Here is an 18373-nt window from a genome sequence, read left to right on the forward strand (position 1 = left end):
GGGGGTTTATAGGGATTTATTTATGGGGGTCTATGGGGGGTCTATGGGGTCTATGGGGGTCTATGGGGGTCTATGGGGGTCTATGGGGGGTCTATGGGGTCTGGGGGTTTATAGGGATTTATTTATGGGGGTCTATGGGGTCTATGGGGTCAGGCACAGCCACAGGGGGGTCTACGAGAAATGCATCCGGCCCTGGCTCACTTAGGGGGCGATCTATGGGGTCTATGGGGGATCTATGGGGTCTATGGGGGATCTATGGGGTCTATGGGGTCTATGGGCGTCTATGGGGGGTCTATGGGGTCTATGGGGTCTATGGGGTCAGGCACAGCCACAGGGGGGTCTACGAGAAATGCATCCGGCCCTGGCTCACATAGGGGGCACCTATAGGGGATCTATGGGGTCTATGGGGGATTTATGGGGGTCTATAGGGGATTTATGGGGTCTGGGGGTTTATAGGGATTTATTTATGGGGGTCTATGGGGTCTGTGGGGGTCTATGGGGGTCTATGGGGTCTATGGGGTCTATAGGGTCTATTGAGGGGTCTGGGGCTTTATAGGGGATCTATGGGGGATCTATAGGGTCAGGGTGGGGTCTATAGGGGCAGGTGAGGGGGTTTAGAGGAGCCAGGGCAGCACTGGAGGGCTCTATAGGGGATTTGGGGTCTCTATAGGGGATTTGGGGTCTCTATAGGGAATTTGGGGGTTCTATAGGGGATTGGGGATCTCTATAGGAGATTTAGGGTTTTTATAGGAGATTTGGGGTTTCTATAGGGGATTTAGGATTTCTATAGGGGATCTGGGGTCTCTATAGGTTCTATAAGGGATTTAGGATTTCTATGAGGGACTGGGGGTCTCTATAGGATATTTGGGGTCTCTATAGGAGATTTGGGGTCTCTATAGGAGATTTGGGGTCCCTATAGGATATTTGGGGTCTCTGGGCCCCCCTCCCCTCTCTGGGGGGTCCCGGCTCAGTATTGGGGGGTCTCGGGGGGGGTTCCCCGCTGTGATTGGGGGAGGGGGGACAGGACACGCCCCCCCCCGCCCCTCCCCCACAGGCTCAGGGATTTGGGGACCCCCCTCTGCCCCTCCCCCACCCCCCCCCCCAAAGGCCTGAAGGGGGAGGGGCGATTTGGGGGGGGGAGGGGCCACGGCCAATAAAGCACTTCCCTCCCCCCCCTCCGAAAATGGGTCTGGGGGAGTTTTTTTGGGGGAGTTTGGGGGGATTTTGGGGGGTCCTGGGGGGATTTTGGGGGATTTTTGGGGGGTCCTGAGTGAATTTTTGGGGGGATTTGGGGGGTCCCGAGTGGATTTTGGGGATTTTTTGGGGTCCTGAAGTGATTTTTTGGGGAGATTTTGGGATTTTTTTTGGGGGGTCCCAAAAGAATTTTGGGGGGTCAAAAATCCCCCCCCCCCAAATTCCCACCCTGGCCCCGCCCACTTCCAGCAAAGACACGCCCACACGGAGAGACCACGCCCCTTTTCCCATTCCGGGCTTTTTATTGGTTCAAACGCGACATCAATCAAACGGGAGGGGGCGGGGTTAAAGGGGAGGAGGAAATTTGGGTGAAATTGGGACAAAATTGGGGCGATTTTGGGGGAATTTTGGCCGTTTTGGGGTGAAACTGGTGAAAATTTTATTTTTGGGGCGAATTTTTGCCATTTTTGCTGAATTTGGGGCCGTTTTGGGTGAATTTGGGGAGTTTTGGGTGAAATTGGGGCAAATTTTGGGGAGTTTTGGGTGAAATTGGGGCAAATTTGGGGTGGTTTTGGGTGGAATCGAAGGAAACTCGGGATGGGTTTTTTGGGGCAATTTCAGGCCCGTTTTTTGGGTCAATTTGGAGTTTTTTCAGGTAATTTTGGGGCCCTTTTTGGGGTAATTTTGGGGCAGTTCTGGGCCTGGTTTTGGAGTTTTTTAGGGCTGTTTTTGGGGCCATTTTTGGGGTAAATTCTTGGTTTTTTTGGGACCATTTTTGGGTCAATTTTGGGGTTTTTGGGACCGTTTTTTGGATCAATTTTGGATTTTTTGGGACCATTTTTTGGGTGGATTTTGAGGTTTTTTTGGGACCGTTTTTTGGGTCCATTTTGGGTTTTCTCAGGACGATTTTTGGGTTTTTTTGGGGCCATTTTTGGGACCATCCCAGACCCATTGTTTGGGTCAATTTTGGGTCTTTTTGGGGCCGTTTTTGGGGCCAATTTTGGGTCAATTTTGACTTTTTTTTCCGGGTGATTTCGGGGCCATTTTTGCGGCAACTTTGGGGCCATTTTCGGGGCGATTTCAGGGATTTTTCAAGACCCTTTTTACCCCCCCCCAGCCCCATTTTTAGCCCGTTTTTCCCCATTTTCAGGGCGGGGGCAGCGGCAGCAGCGGCGGCAGCAGCTCCGGGGGGTCCCCGCGCCCCCCGCCCGCCTCGGCCGAGTGTTTGCACTTCTCGGAGCCGCACTGACACGGGAAATATTTGCTCTTGATGTCCCAAAATCTGTCCCCGTAGTCGAATCTGGAAAAAAAAAAAATGGATTTTTGGGGGTGTTTGGGGTGAGAAAAAAATCTTAGAGGGGGGTTTGGGGTGGGGGAGGGTCAGCAAAGGGGGTTTGGGGGTGTTGGTTGGTCCTAAAATGTGGCAAAATTGTCCTAAAATGGGTCAAAATTGTCCTAAAATGTGGCAAAATTGTCCTAAAATGGGTCAAAATTGTCCTAAAATGTGGCAAAATTGTCCTAAAATGGGTCAAAATTGTCCTAAAATGGGCCAAAATGGTGTTTAAATGGTTCTAAAATGTCTTTAAATAGTCTTAAATGGTCCTAAATGGTCCTTAAATGGCCTTAAATGGCACTAAATTGTCCTTAAATGGCACTAAATTGTTCTTAAATGTCTTTAAATGGTCCTAAATGGTCCTAAATTGTCTTTAAATGTCCCTAAATGGTCCTAAAATGTCCTTAAACAGCCCTAAATGGTCTTTAAATGGTCATAAATAGTCCTTAAATGGCTCTAAAATGTCCTTAAATGGCCCTAAATGGTCCTTAAATGTACTTTAATGGCTCTAAATTGTTCTTAAATGTCCTTAAATGGCCCTAAATTGTCTTTAAATGGCCTTAAATGGCTCTAAAATGTCCTTAAATGGCCCTGAATGTTCCTAAAATGTCCTCAAATGTCTCCTGAACACCCCTTAAACCTCAAAACCACCCCTTAAACAGCCCCAAATCCTCTCTAACACCCCAAAATCCCCTATAAACACCCCAAAATCCCCTATAAATCCCCTATAAACACAGACCCCCGGGGCGGATGTGGCGGCTGCTGAAGAAGGCGATGGGGGGGAACCTCCTGAATATCCCCTAAAACACCCCCAAAACACCCCCAAATCCCCCCTAAACAACCCCTAAACCCCATAAACACCCCATAAACACCCCCAAATCCTCTCTAACACCCCCTAAACCCCACAAACACCCCCTAAACCCCATAAATCCCCATAAACACCCCCAAATCCCCTATAAATGCTGACCCCAGCTCCTCCCTGGGGTGGATGAAGAAGGCAATGGGGGGGAACCGCAGGTCCTGGTGCAGCATGAACCCCCAAATCCTCCATAAACACCCCTAAAACCCCCCAAATCCTCTCTAACACCCCCTAAACATCCTGAAAACCCCATAAACCCTATAAACACCCCCCAAAGACCCACCCCAGCTCCTCCCCGGGGCGGATGTGGCGGCTGCTGAAGAAGGCGATGGTGGGGAACCTCTTGCCTGACCCCAAATACCCCCCTAAATCCCCCCTGAACACCCCCTAAACCCCAAAACCACCCCATAAACAGCCCCAAATCCTCTCTAACACCCCATAAACCCCATAAATCCCCTATAAACACCCCCAAATCCCCCCAAAGACCCACCCCAGCTCCTCTCCGGGGCGGATGTGGCGGCTGCTGAAGAAGGCGATGGGGGGAACCTCCTGCCTGACCCCAAATACCCCCCTAAATCCCCCCTAAACACCCCCTAAACACCCCCTAAACCCCCTAAAACCCCCATAAACAGTTCCTAAACCCCACAAACATCCTATAAACCCCACAAAGACCCCCCCAAAGACCCACCCCAGCTCCTCGCCGGGGCGGATGTGGCGGCTGCTGAAGAAGGCGATGCGGGGGAAGCGCAGGTCCTGGTGTAACATGAAGACCCTCACGGGGATGATGTTGGGGTCGCACAGGTGGTTGATGAAGCGGCTGACGTTGCCGTAGTAACGGGCGTCGATGCAGTAAACCTCGCCGTCCTGTCGCGATAGAGCCGCGATAGGGGCGGGGTTAAACAGGGGGCGGGGCCAGGCTGGTCCAGAAGGGGCTGGGGTAGACCTGGTGTCCCCAATTTTGGGGTCGTTTTTAAAGATTTTGGGGCTTTTCTCTGCACACCTGGGGGTCCTCAGACCTTTTAGGGATCCCCAAAAATCTCTGGAGCCCCCCTGGAACCCCCAAAATTCCTGGGACCCCCCCCCCAAATTCCTCCACCCCTCCAATTGGACTCCAGTCCCATTGGTGTCAATGGGGGTAGACCTGGTGTCCACAATTTTGGGGTCGTTTTTAAAGATTTGGGTTTTTTTTCCTGCACACCTGGGGGTCCTCAACACCTTTAGGGATCCCCCCCAAATCTCTGGACCCCCAAAATCCCTGGGACCCCCCCCAAATTCCTGCACCCCTCCAATTTGACTCCAGTCCCGTTGGTGTCAATGGGGGTAGACCTGGTGTCCCCAATTTTGGGGTGGTCTCTAAAGTTTGGGGTCCTTTCCCTGCACACCTTGGGGTCCTCAGGTGTCCCCCCAAATCCTCAGAGCCCCCAAACACCCCTGGGACCCTCCCCAAATTCCTCCACCCTCCAATTTGACTCCAGTCCCATTGGTGTCAATGGGGGTAGACCTGGTGTCCGGAATTTTGGGGTGTCCCATAAAGTTTTGGGTTTTTTTCTTCTTGACCCCCCAAAATTTCTGGAGACCCCCAGACCCCCCAGACCCCCAGGGACCCCCCCAGGGACCCCCCAGACCTTGTTGTCCAGGTCAAACAGGTAAGAATCATCTTCCCTCACGTCGGCCTCGGCGTCCGAGATCAGCTCCCCCACGTACCTGGGGGAAAAACGGGGTCAGGGCACCCCAAAATACCCCAAAAATACCCCAAAATACCCTAAAAACTCCCAAAATCACACCTGGGACACCCAAATATCCACCCAGGGCACTCCAAAACTCCCAAAATCCCCCCAAAATACCCTAAAATCCCACCTGGGACACCCTAAAATCCACCCAGGGCACCCTAAAATCTCCCTAAAATCCCACCTGGGACACCCCAAAACCCCTGAAATCCCCCAAAATCTCCCAAAATATCTTTAAATCCCCATAAAAGCCTCTAAAATGTCTCCCACACACCTGGGACACCCCAAAACCCCCTAAAATCCCCCCAAATCCCACCTGGGACACACCAAACCCCCTAAAATTTCCCCTGGGACACCCTAAAATCCACCCAGGGCACCAAATACCCTAAATACCCTAAAATCTCCTAAAAAAACCCCAAAATACCAACTGGGACACCCGAAAATCCACCCAGGGCACCCAAAACCCACAAAATCCCCTAAAATTGCCCCAAAATCCCCCTAAAATCCCACCTGGGACACCCCAAAACCCCCGAAATCCCCCCCCAAATCCTCCAAAATCCCCTGAAATCTCCCAAAATTCCATCTGGAACATCCCAAACCCCCCCAAAACTGCACCTGGAACACCCTAAAATTCCCACCTGGGACACCCCAAAATCCCTCCCCACTTTTTGGGGTTTCTCTCCTCATTTTTTAGGATTTCCCTCCCCATTTTTTGGTGTTTTCTCCCCATTTTTTTAGTTTTTCCTTCCCCATTTTTGGGATTTCCCTCCTCAATTTTAGGATTTTTCCCCCCATTTTTAGGATTTCCCTCCCATTTTAGTTTTTTTTTCCCCATTTTTAAGTCTTTTTCCCCATTTCTGGTGTTTTTCTCCCCATTTTATTTTGCATTTTTTCCCCATTTTTCTTTTTGCTTCCCTCCCATTTTTTAGTTTTTTTTTTTTCTCCCCATTTTGAGTATTTTCTCCCTTTTTTTTTTCCCTATTTTTTTGTCTTCACTTTTTTTTTAGTTTTTCTCCCCATTTTTTTGCTGCTATTTCCCCATTTTTTTGCCTTTTTTCCTATTTTTTTGCTTTTTTTCCCATTTTTTTGCTTTTTTTCCCATTTTTTAAGTTTTTTTCCCCATTTTTTAGCTTTTTCACCCCATTTTTTTTTCTTTTTTTCCCCATTTTTTTGCTTTTTTCCCATTTTTTCTGTTTTTCCCCATTTTTTGAGTTTTTTCTCCCCATTTTTTGCTGCTATTTCCCCATTTTTTAGCCTTTCCACCCCATTTTTTTTTCTTTTTTCCCCATTTTTTTGCTTTTTTCCCATTTTTTAAGTTTTTTTCCCCATTTTTTAGTTTTTTCTCCCCATTTTTTCCCCATTTTTTCCTGCCATTTCCCCATTTTTTTTTCATTTTCACCCCATTTTTTTTCTTTTTTCCCCATTTTTTTGCTTTTTTCCCATTTTTTAAATTTTTTTTCCCATTTTTGGCTGTTTTTTCCCCATTTTTGTGCATTTCTCACTCGCAGATGAAGGTCCCGGGGGGAATGGCCTGCAGGGCTCGAACCCCCCAACCCATTTTGGCCGTTCGGTAAAGCTGGAGACGGACCCTGGAAAATGGGGAAAAAATGGGAATTTTGGGCAAAAAAAACCGGGGAAAATGTGAATTTCTGGGAGGGAAAAATGAGGGAGAAAAAGGGAAATTGGGGGGGAAAAAATGGGGGGAAAATGGGAATTTTTAGGGGAAAAAAAAGGGGCAAAATGAGAAATTTTTGGGGGGAAAAAATGGGAATTTTGAAAAAAAAATTGGGGAAAAATGTGAATTTTTGGGAGGGAAAAATGAGGGAAAAAAAGGGAAATTGGGGGGGAAAAATGGGGGGAAAATGGGAATTTTTAGGGGGAAAAAGGGAATTTTGGAGGAAGAAATGGGGAAAAATGTGAAATTTTGGGAGGGAAAGATGAGGGGGAAAAAAGAGAATTTTTGGGGTTTTTTTGGCTCAGGATTTTGGGGTTTTTTTGGGTTCAGAATTTCAGAATTTTGGGTTTTTTTGGCATTTTTAGGGTTGGAGAATTCAGAATTTTGGGTTCAGAATTTCAGAATTTTGGGGTTTTTTGGCATTTTTGGAGTCGAGAATTCAGAATTTTGGGGTTTTTTGGGCTCAGAATTTCAGATTTGGGGTTTTTCGGCGTTTTTCGGGTTGGGAATTCAGAATTTTGGGGGTTTTGGGGGATTTTGGGCTCAGAATTTCAGATTTTGGGGTTTTTTGGGTTCAGAATTTCAGATTTTGGGGTTTTTTGGGTTCAGAATTTCAGATTTTGGAGATTTTTTGGGTTCAGAATTTCAGATTTTGGTTTTTTTTGGCATTTTTGGAGTCGAGAATTCAGAATTTTGGGGTTTTTCGGGTTCAGAATTTCGGATTTTGGGGTTTTTTTGGGTCTCTCACTTGATTCCACTCTGCACCACCCTGTTCTTGCAGCTCCTCCAGCAGGTGCAGGCCTGGTTACACTCGAAGATCAGCGGGGGCTCGATCTTATTGAACTCCTGCAGCAGCCGCCCGTCCTGGGGGGAAAAGGACACTGAAAACACCCCAAAATTATCCCAAAATTAGCCCAAAATAGCCCCAAAAATATCCTTAAAATGTCTTCGAAATATCCCCAAAATAGTCCCAAAATTGTCCCAAAAATATCCAAAAAATATCCTTAAAATATCCCTAAAATAGTCCTAAAATTGCCCCAAAATATCCTTAAAATGTCTTCAAAATATCCCCAAAAATATCCCCAAAATATCTTCAAAATATCCCCAAAATAGCCCAAAAATTGTCCCAAAAATATCAAAAAAATATCCCCAAAATAGTCCCAAAAATATCCTTAAAATATCCCTAAAATAGTCCCAAAAATATCCTTAAAATATCCCTAAAATAGTCCCAAAAAATGCCCCAAAAAATCAAAAAAATATCCCCAAAATAGTCCCAAAATAGCCCCAAAAATATCAAAAAATATCCCCAAAATAGTCCCAAAAATTGTCCCAAAAATATCAAAAAATATCCCCAAAATAGCCCCAAAAATACCCAAAAAATATTTTCAAAATTGCCCCAAAATAGCCCCAAAATATCCTCAAAATCATCCCAGAACATCCCAATAATATAAAAAAATTACCTCAATAAAAAATTATTCCAAAACAGCCCCAAAAATCACCCCAAAAATACCCTTAAAATACCTCAAAAATCACTCCAAAAACCACCCCAAAAATACCCAAAAAATAACCACAAAATACCCAAAAAAGTCCCCAAAATCCCCCAAAAACACCCCAAAAATGCCCTCAAAAAACCCAAATTTTTGGGATTTTTGGGGTGTCCTGGGAGGATTTTGGGGGTTTTTTTGTGGAATTTTTGAGGGATTTTTTTGGAATTTTTATGGAATTTTTTGTGGAATTTTTGGGAGGTCCCAGGAAGGATTTTTGGGGGGATTTTGGGGGGATTTTGGGGGTCCCGGGGGTGTTTTTTGGGGGCATTTTTGGGGGTCCCAGGGAGGATTTTTAGGGGATTTTTGGGGGGATTTTTGTGGAATTTTTGGGGGGATTTTTTTAGAATTTTTGAGGGATTTTTTTAGAATTTTTTGTGGAATTTTTGTGGAATTTTTTTGGAATTTTTATGGAATTTTGGGGGGATTTTTGGGAGGTCCCAGGAAGGATTTTTGGGGGGAATTTTGGGGATTTTTTGGGGGTCCCAGGGAGGATTTTTTGGGGATTTTTGGGGGTATTTTTGGGAGGATTTTGGGGGGATTTTTTTAGAATTTTTTGTGGAATTTTTGTGGGATTTTTGGGGGGTCTCAGAGGGATTTTTGGGGGTTTTTTTGGGGTGTCCTGGGAGGATTTTTGGGGGGATTTTTTTAGAATTTTTGAGGGATTTTTTTAGAATTTTTTGTGGAATTTTTGTGGAATTTTTGTGGGATTTTCAGGGGGTCTCAGAGGGATTTTTGGGGATTTTTTGGGGGTCCCAGGGGCGTTTTTTGGGGTGTCCTGGGAGGATTTTGGGGGGGATTTTTGTGGAATTTTTGGGGGATTTTTGTGGAATTTTTGTGGATTTTTGTGGAATTTTTTGGGGTATTTTTGGGGTGTCCTGGGAGGATTTTTGGGGGGGATTTTTGTGGAATTTTTGTGGGATTTTTGTGGGATTTTCAGGGGGTCTCAGAGGGATTTTTGGGGATTTTTGGGGGTCCCAGGGGGGTTTTTCGGGGCGTCCCCCTCACCTTGTCGTACCAGCAGCGGATGCTGAGCTGCCCACAGAGACAGTTGGAGGAGGAACAATCGTCCTGGCAGGTGCAGTGCTGCAAAAAACACACAAAATTACCCCAAAAGTGACCAAAATTCCCAAAATTAACCCAAAATCCCCCAAAATTAACCCAAAATCCCCCAAAATTAACCCAAAATCCACACAAAGTTACCCCAAAAGGGCCCAAAAATCCCCAAAATTAACCCAAAAAGTGCCCAAAATCCTCAAAATTACCCCAAAATCCACACAAAGTTACCCCAAAAGTGACCAAAATACCCCAAAATTAACCAAAAATGACACAAAATTACCCCAAAAGTGGCCAAAATCCCCCAAAATTACCCCAAAAGTGCCCAAAATCACCCAAAATCACCCAAAAAGTGCCCAAAATTCCCCAAAATTACCCCAAAAATGCCCCAAATTCCTCCCAGGATCTCCCAAATTCCCCCCAGAATCCCCAAAAAATGCCTCCAGGACCCCAAAAAATCCCCCAAATTTTCCCCAGGACCCCCAAACTCTCCCAAATTCCCCCCAGGACCCCCAAATCCCCCCCAAGTACCTCCAGGACCCCCAGAAATTCCCCCAAATTCCCCCCAAGACCCCCCAAAAAGCCTCTAATTTCTTCCAAGACCCCCCAAAATCCCCCAAATCCTCCTAAACTCCCCCAGATCCCCCAGGACCCCCCAACCCCCCCAATCCCCCCAAATTCCCCCAGAATCCCCAAAAAATGCCTCTAGAACCCCAAAAAATCCCCCAAATTCCTCCCAGGACCCCCCCAAAATGCCCCAAATCCCCCCAAATTCCCCCTAAAATCCAAAAAAAGTCTCAAATTCCTCCCAAAATCACCCAAAAATGCCCCAAATCTCCCCCAGGACCCCCAAAAAATCCCCAAAAAGCCCCAAATCCCTCCCACCTGGAGGTGGGTGATGTTGTGGTCGATGTTCATGGTGGAGGTCTCGCAGTTCCAGACAAATCCCCCCAAATCCCCCCAAAAATGCCCCAAATCCCCCCTAAGACCCTCTAAATCCCCCCAGGACCCCCAAAAATGCCCCAAATTCCACTCAAGACCCTCCAAACTCTCCCAAATTTCCCCCAAATCCCCCGAAATTCCCCCAAAAAATGCCCCAAATTCCCCCCAGGACCCCCCAAAAAAGCCCCAAATCCTCCAAAAATCCCCCAAATTCCCTCCAGGACCCCCAAAAATCCCCCCAAACCCCCCAGACCTGGAGGTGGGTGATGTTGTGGTCGATGTTCATGGTGGAGGTCTCACAGTTCCAGACAAATCCCCCAGATCCCCCCAAAACCCCCCAAAATCCCCCCAAAATCCCCCCAGGACCCCAAAAAATCCCCCTAAATTCCTCCCAGGACTCCCCAAATCCCCCCCAGGACCCCAAAATATGCCCCAAATTCCACTCAAGACCCTCCAAACTCTCCCAAATTTCCCCCAAATCCCCCGAAATTCCCCAAAAAATGCCCCAAATTCCCTCCAGAAACCCAAAAAATCCCCCAAATCCCCCCCAGGACCCCCCAAAAAAGCCCCAAATCCTCCAAAAATCCTCCAAATTTCCTCCAGGACCCCCAAACCCCCAGACCTGGAGGTGGGTGATGTTGTGGTCGATGTTCATGGTGGAGGTCTCGCAGTTCTCGGCGATGTATTTGTAGTCCTGGGGACAGGGCTCCTCGTCCACGCCGTTCACACACGGGATGGGAACGTTCTCGTGGCCCCTCGCCACGTCCCTGTGGAATAAATAGAAAATAGAAATGAAAATTGGGGAGTTTGAATGAAAATGTCAAAAAAAAAAAAAAATTTGGAAAAAAATTGGAAAAAAACGGTAAAATTTGAAAAAATCAGAAAAAAAAATTTAAAAATCGGAAAATATATTAAAAAAAATCAGAAATAAATTGGAAAAATATTGAAAAATAATAATAAAAAAAAAATTTAAAAATCGTAAAAAATCAGAAAAAAATCGTAAAATATCAGAAAAAATTCAAACAAAAATCAGAAAAAAACCACAAAAAAAATCAGAAAAAAATCAGAAAAAAATCAGAAAAAAATCGAAAAAAATTGGAAAAAATCCCCAAAAAACCCCCAAACCTCCCCAAATTTGTCTGACCTGCTGACGATGCGCTCGGTGTGCAGGGCCCTCCCCGCCACCCCCATGCGGAGTTTCCTGTTGAGCTGCAGGGCCACCCAGACCTCCAAATATCCCCCCAAAATCCCCCCAAAAATCGAGAAAAAAATCGGAAAAAAATCGGAAAAAAATTGGAAAAAAATCAGAAAAAAATTGAAAAAAAATCATAAAAAATTGAAAAAAAAATTGGAAAAAATCAGGAAAAATTTTAAAAACAATCAGAAAAAAATCAGAAAAAATTCGGAAAAAAATTGGAAAAAATTTGAAAAATTTCAGAAAAAAAAATCATAAAAAAATGGAAAAAAAATAGACAAAAAAATCGGAAAAACATCTAAAAAAAATCCGAAAAAAAATCCGGAAAAAATCAAAAAAAAATTGGAAAAAAATCCAAAAAACCCCCCAAAAAAATCAGAAAAAAATTGGAAAAAAATCCCAAAAAAACCCAAAAAATTCCCCAGATTTGTCTGACCTGCTGACGATGCGCTCGGTGTGCAGGGCCCTCCCTGCTGCTCCCATTCTGAGTTTCCTGTTGAGCTGCAGGGCCACCCAGACCTCCAAATATCCCCCCAAAATCCCCCCAAAAATCGAGAAAAAAATCGGAAAAAAATCCAAAAAATTTGTAAAAAAATCAGAAAAAAATCAGAAAAAAATCGGAAAAAATTAGGAAAAAAAATCGGAAAAATATCGGAAAAAATCGGAAAAAAATTGACATAAAATCAGGAAAAAATCGGAAAAAAATCCAGAAAAAATACAAAAAAATCAGAAAAAATCAGAAAAAAATCGGAAAAATTCAGAAAAAAATCAGAAAAAAATCGGAAAAAAATCAGAAAAAAATCAGAAAAAAATCAGAAAAAATCGGAAAAAAATTGAAAAAAATCAGAAAAAAATCAGAAAAAAATCGGAAAAAAATTGGAAAAAAAACCGACAAAAAATCAGAAAAAAAATCCAAAAAAAATCTAAAAAAATTCCAAAAAAAAGCCCCCAAAAAAATCAGAAAAAATCCCAAAAAATCCCCAAATTTTTGCTTGTCTGACCTGCTGACGATGCGCTCGGTGTGCAGGGCCCTCCCTGCTGCTCCCATTCTGAGTTTCCTGTTGAGCTGCAGGGCCACCCAGACCTCGGAGCGCTCCGGGGTCAGGTCCAGGGGGGAGTCGCCCTCCTTGTTCCGCACCTCGGGGTTGGCGCCGCGGGACAGGAACAGGCTGGGGGGGCACGGGGGGGTCAGTGGGACCCCCAGATCCGCCCCAAATTATACCTGGGAGCCCCTAAAATCAACCCCAAAATCCTCCCCGAATTCCATCCCAAAGTAGGGCTGGGACCCCCAAAATCAACCCCAAATTCTATCCCAAAATCCTCCCCAAATTATAGCAAGGACCCCCAAATTCTACCCCAAAATCAATCCCACATTCCAGCAGGGATCCCCAAAATTCCTACCCCAAAATCCAGTCCAAAATCCATCCCAAATTCATCCCAAATTCCAGCAGGGACCCCCCCCCAAAATTAACCCCAAAATGTTCCCCAGATCCATCCCAAATTCTACCCCAAATTCCATCCCAAAGTAGGGCTGGGACCCCCCAGATCACCCCCAAAATCTTCCCCAAATCCACCCCAAAATCTGCCCCAAATCCATTCCAAAATCCTCCCAAAATCCTCCCTAAATTCATACCAAATTCCAGCAGGGACCCCCCAAAATTCTCCTAAAATCCTCCCCAAACCCATCCCAAAATCCTCCCCAAATCCACCTCAAATTCCATCCCAAATTCCATCCTAAAGTACAGCCGGGACCCCCAAATTCTACCCCAAATTCCACCTTAAATCCATCCCAAAATCCACCCCAAATTTCATCAGGGACCCCCCCAAATTCCACCCCAAATCCTCCCCAAAATCCTCTTTAAATTCCAACAGGGACCCCCCAAATCCTCCCCAAATTCCAGCAGGGACCTTGACCCTTGTGTGACCTCTGTGTGACCCCTGTGTGACCTCAGTGACCCCAGAGTGACCACTGAGTGACCCCTCAGTGACCCCAGAGTGACCAGTGAGTGACCCCTCTGACCTGACACAGTCGTGGTAGCTCTCTCTGGCCGCCATGTGCAGGGGGGTGTCCCCGTGTCCCTGAGTGACCCCTGACCCTGTGTGACCCCTGTGACCCCAGAGTGACCCCTGTGACCCCAGAGTGACCCCTGTGACCCCAGAGTGACCCCTCTGACCTGACACAGTCGTGGTAACTCTCTCTGGCCGCGATGTGCAGGGGGGTGTCCCCATGTCCCCTGACCCTGAGTGACCCCTGACCCTGAGTGACCCCTGTGACCCCAGAGTGACCCCTGTGACCCCAGAGTGACCCCTCTGACCTGACACAGTCGTGGTAGCTCTCTCTGGCCGCGATGTGCAGGGGGGTGTCCCCATGTCCCCTGACCCTGAGTGACCCCTGACCCTGAGTGACCCCTGTGACCCCAGAGTGACCCCTGTGACCCCAGAGTGACCAGTGAGTGACCTCTCACACCTGACACAGTCGTGGTAGCTCTCTCTGGCCGCGATGTGCAGGGGGGTGTCCCCGTGGAAGTTGACGGCGTGCAGGTCGCACTGGGCGTTCAGCAGCACCTCGGCGATCTCGGCGCTGCCCGTGAACGACGCCCAGTGCAGGCAGATGTTCTCCTCCTGAGGGGGCAGAGTGACCATTGAGTGACCACCGAGTGACCACTGACCAGCACTGACCACCCACACTGACCACTGACCAGTCCTGGCCATCCACACCCACCCAGTGACCATCACTGACCACCCACTGACCACCCAGATGTTCTCCTCCCGGGGAGTGACCACTGACCATCAGTGACCACTGACCACTGATTGTCCCCAGGTGTGTCCCCAGGTGTGTTTTTAGTCCCTCACAGGTTTTTAACCTCTTCCAGGTGTGTCCCCAGGTGTGTCCCAGGTGTCCCCAGGTGTGTCCCAGGTGTGTCCCAGGTGTCCCCAGGTGTGTCCCAGGTGTGTCCCCAGGTGTCCCCAGGTGTGTCCCAGGTGTGTCCCAGGTGTGTCCCAGGTGTATCCCAGGTGTGTCCCCAGGTGTGTCCCAGCTGTGTCCCAGGTGTGTCCCAGGTGTCCCCAGGTGTGTCCCCAGGTGTGTCCCAGGTGTGTCCCAGGTGTCCCAGGTGTGTCCCAGGTGTCCCCAGGTGTCCCCAGGTGTGTCCCAGGTGTGTCCCAGGTGTGTCCCAGGTGTGTCCCAGGTGTGTCCCCAGGCCCCCCCAGGTGTCCAGACTCACGTTGTCGGTCAGGGTGACGTCGGCCCCGCGGGTCAGCAGTCGCCGGATGACCTCGATGTGTTTGTGCTCGGCCGCCCAAATGATCGGGGTCCAGCCCCCGTTGTCCTGGGGGGTCAGCCAGGGGTCAGTGACCGCTCTGGACACCCCAAAACCCTCCCTGACCACCCCAAGGTCCAGCCCCCGTTGTCCTGGGAGGGTCACTCAGGGGTCAGTGACCGCTCTGGACACCCCTGACCACCCCAAAACCCTCCCTGCCCACCCCTGTGTCCAGTCCCTGTTGTCCTGGGGGGTCACTCAGGGGTCAGTGACCACCCTAGGCCACCCCAAAACCCTCCCTGCCCACCCCTGTGTCCAGTCCCCGTTGTCCTGGAGGAGTCACTCAGGGGTCAGTGACCACTCTGGACACCCTGGACATCCCTCAGGCCACCCCTGACCACCCCAAACCCCCCCTGACCACCTCAGACCACACCCCCAGGCCACTCAGGCCACGACCCCAGGACACTCAGACCACCCCCAGGACACTCAGGCCACGCCCCCAGGTCACTCAGGCCACTCAGGCCACGCCCAGGCCACTCAGGCCACGCCCAGGACACTCAGGCCACACCCCCAGGACACTCAGGCCACACCCCCAGGACACTCAGGCCACACCCCCAGGACACTCAGGCCACTCAGGCCACACCCCCAGGACATTCAGGCGACACCCAGGCCACTCAGGACACTGAGGCCACGCCCCCAGGCCACCGAGGCCACGCCCCCCGGTGTCACCTGTGCGTTGACGTCCACCTGGCCGGTGCTGAGCAGCAGCTCCACCATCTCCAGGTTCCCGTTCTTGGCCGCGTGGTGCAGGCAGGTGGAGCCGTCCTCCTCCTGTGACGTCATAAAGGGGGGACGGTGACGTCATACGGGGGTGTAGTGATGTCATAAAGGGGGTGGTGACGTCATACAGGGGCATAGCGATGTCATACAAGGGATGGTGATGTCATACACGGGGTGGTGACGTCATACGGGGCATAGTGATGTCATACATGGGGTGGTGATGTCATATAGGGAGTGGGATGACGTCACAAGGTGGGGGATGACATCAGAGGCTGCGTGATGACGTCACAAGGCAGTGATGACATCAGGACAGGCATGCTATCAATGGTCGGGGCGACGTCATGGTTGTACATGATGACGTCACAGGGCGTGTGATGACGTCACAGGGGGGTACACGACGATGTCACAGGGCAGAGATGACATCATACGCTTTGTGATGACATTACAGGGCAGGGATGACATCACAAACAGGGGGTGACATCAAAGGACACATGATGACGTCACGGGTCTCGCGATGACGTCACAGGGCGCGGTCAGTGACGTCACCTTGCTGTAGACGCAGCCCCCCCGGCGCAGCAGGTACCGCGCGGCCTCCAGCTGGTCGTGGGCCACGGCCTCCATCAGCGGCGTCCGGCGCTGCTTGTCCACGGCGTTGATGTTGGCTCCGGCCTGCAGAGTGACCACTGACCGTCAGTGACCAGCACTGACCATCTCTGACCACCCATGGTCATCAGTGACCACCCATGGTCATCACTGACCAGTACTGACCACCCCTGACCCCCACCCCAGCCCTGCTTGTCCACGGCGTTGATGTTGGCTCCGGCCTGCAGAGTGACCACTGACCATCAGTGACCGTCAGTGACCGTCACTGACCACCCATGGCCATCACTGACCACCCATGGTCACCATTGTCCACCCCCAATACTGACCACCCCCACCCCGGCGCTGCTTGTCCATGGTGTTGATGTTGGCTCCGGCCTGCAGAGTGACCACTGACCATCACTGACCACTACTGACCATCACTGACCAGCACTGACCGCTGCTGACCATCACTGACCACCCATGGCCACCACTGACCATCTACTGGGAGCACTGGGATCCCACAGATCCCATACTGGGGGTACTGGGAAGTCACTGGGATGTCACACAGGTGTGTCCCAGGTGTGTCCCAGGTGTGTCCCCAGGTGTGTCCCAGGTGTGTCCCCAGGTGCGTCCCAGGTGTGTCCCCAGGTGCGTCCCAGGTGTGTCCCCAGGTGTGTCCCAGGTGTGTCCCCAGGTGTGTCCCCAGGTGTGTCCCAGGTGTGTCCCCAGGTGTGTCCCAGGTGTGTCCCCAGGTGTGTCCCCAGGTGTGTCCCCAGGTGTCCCCAGGTGTGTCCCAGGTGTGTCCCCAGGTGTCCCCAGGTGTGTCCCAGGTGTCCCCATGTGTGTCCCCAGGTGTCCCCCAGGTGTGTCCCCAGGTGTGTCCCAGGTGTGTCCCCAGGTGCGTCCCAGGTGTGTCCCCAGGTGTGTCCCAGGTGTCCCCATGTGTGTCCCCAGGTGTCCCCCAGGTGTCCCAGGTGTGTCCCAGGTGTGTCCCAGGTGTGTCCCCAGGTGTGTCCCCAGGTGTGTCCCCAGGTGTCCCCAGGTGTGTCCCAGGTGTCCCCAGGTGTGTCCCAGGTGTGTCCCCAGGTGTGTCCCCAGGTGTGTCCCAGGTGTGTCCCAGGTGTGTCCCCCAGGTATCCCCAGGTGTCCCCAGGTGTCCCCCAGGTGTCCCAGGTGTGTCCCAGGTGTGTCCCCAGGTGCCCCCAGGTGTGTCCCCAGGTGTCCCCCAGGTGTCCCCATGTGTGTCCCCAGGTGTCCCCCAGGTGTCCCCATGTGTGTCCCCAGGTGTCCCCCAGGTGTCCCAGGTGTGTCCCAGGTGTGTCCCCCAGGTGTCCCAGGTGTGTCCCAGGTGTCCCCAGGTGTCCCCAGGTGTCCCAGGTGTGTCCAGGTGTGTCCCCAGGTGTGTCCAGGTGTCCCCAGGTGTGTCCCAGGTGTCCCAGGTGTCCCCAGGTGTCCCAGGTGTGTCCCAGGTGTGTCCCAGGTGTCCCAGGTGTCCCCAGGTGTCCCAGGTGTGTCCCAGGTGTCCCCAGGTGTCCCCAGGTGTCCCAGGTGTGTCACCTGCAGCAGGAGGTGGCAGATCTCCAGGTGACCCTTCTGAGCGGCCGCGTGCAGCGCTGACCGTTTGCTCTGGGCGTCGCTCTGGAAATTGGGGTCCAGGTTGTCCACTGGGGGGGAAAACGGGGGGACACGGGGGGTCAGGACCCCAAAAATGGGGTAAAAAATCCCCAAAATTGGGGAAAAAAATCCCAAAAATGGGGTCAGGAACCCCAAAAATGGGGTAAAAAAACCCAAATGGGGTCAGGACCCCAAAAATGGGGCAAAAAATCCCCAAAAATTGGGTCAGGACCCCAAAAATGGGGCAAAAAATCCCCAAAAATTGGGTCAGGACCCCAAAAATGGGATTTGGAACCTGAAAATGGGATCAGAAATCCCAAAATTGGGTCAGGACACCCCAAAAATGGGATTGAGAACCCAAAAATGGGATCAGAAATCCCCAAAATTGGGTCAGGACACCCCAAAAATGGGTCAGAAACCCCAAAAATGGGATTGAGAACCCAAAAATGGGGTCAGGAACCCCAAAAATGGGATTGAGAACCCAAAAATTGGGTCAGGAACCCCAAAAATGGGATTGAGAACCTGAAAATGGGACCAAAACCCCCAAAATTTTGGGATTTCCCCCAAATTCCCACCCAGATTTTGGGATTTTTTTTCCCTGAGGATTTCGGG

At 49.9% G+C, this 18373-nt stretch overlaps 1 protein-coding gene across 1 annotated transcript in view; it reads right to left on the reverse strand.

Moving 5' to 3' along the window:
* Positions 1–2291: 2291 nt before the first annotated feature.
* Positions 2292–18373, reverse strand: part of EHMT2 (euchromatic histone lysine methyltransferase 2) — a gene marked incomplete at its 5' end in the record, with an annotated part of 30853 nt that continues 14771 nt past the window's right edge. Inside the window, 13 exons of the mRNA XM_083881744.1 lie at positions 2292–2494; positions 4075–4250; positions 5012–5090; positions 6616–6702; positions 7537–7652; positions 9341–9418; positions 10953–11097; positions 12527–12694; positions 13993–14147; positions 14750–14854; positions 15515–15616; positions 16112–16234; positions 17705–17811. Of these exons, the coding sequence (XP_083737870.1) occupies positions 2341–2494; positions 4075–4250; positions 5012–5090; positions 6616–6702; positions 7537–7652; positions 9341–9418; positions 10953–11097; positions 12527–12694; positions 13993–14147; positions 14750–14854; positions 15515–15616; positions 16112–16234; positions 17705–17811 (1595 nt within the window). The 3' untranslated portion in view covers positions 2292–2340. The remainder of the gene's footprint in view (positions 2495–4074; positions 4251–5011; positions 5091–6615; positions 6703–7536; positions 7653–9340; positions 9419–10952; positions 11098–12526; positions 12695–13992; positions 14148–14749; positions 14855–15514; positions 15617–16111; positions 16235–17704; positions 17812–18373) is intronic.

The sequence above is a fragment of the Zosterops lateralis genome (genome assembly GCF_965231275.1).
Source record: "Zosterops lateralis genome assembly, chromosome: 35".
In the NCBI taxonomy this organism is placed as follows: domain Eukaryota; kingdom Metazoa; phylum Chordata; class Aves; order Passeriformes; family Zosteropidae; genus Zosterops; species Zosterops lateralis.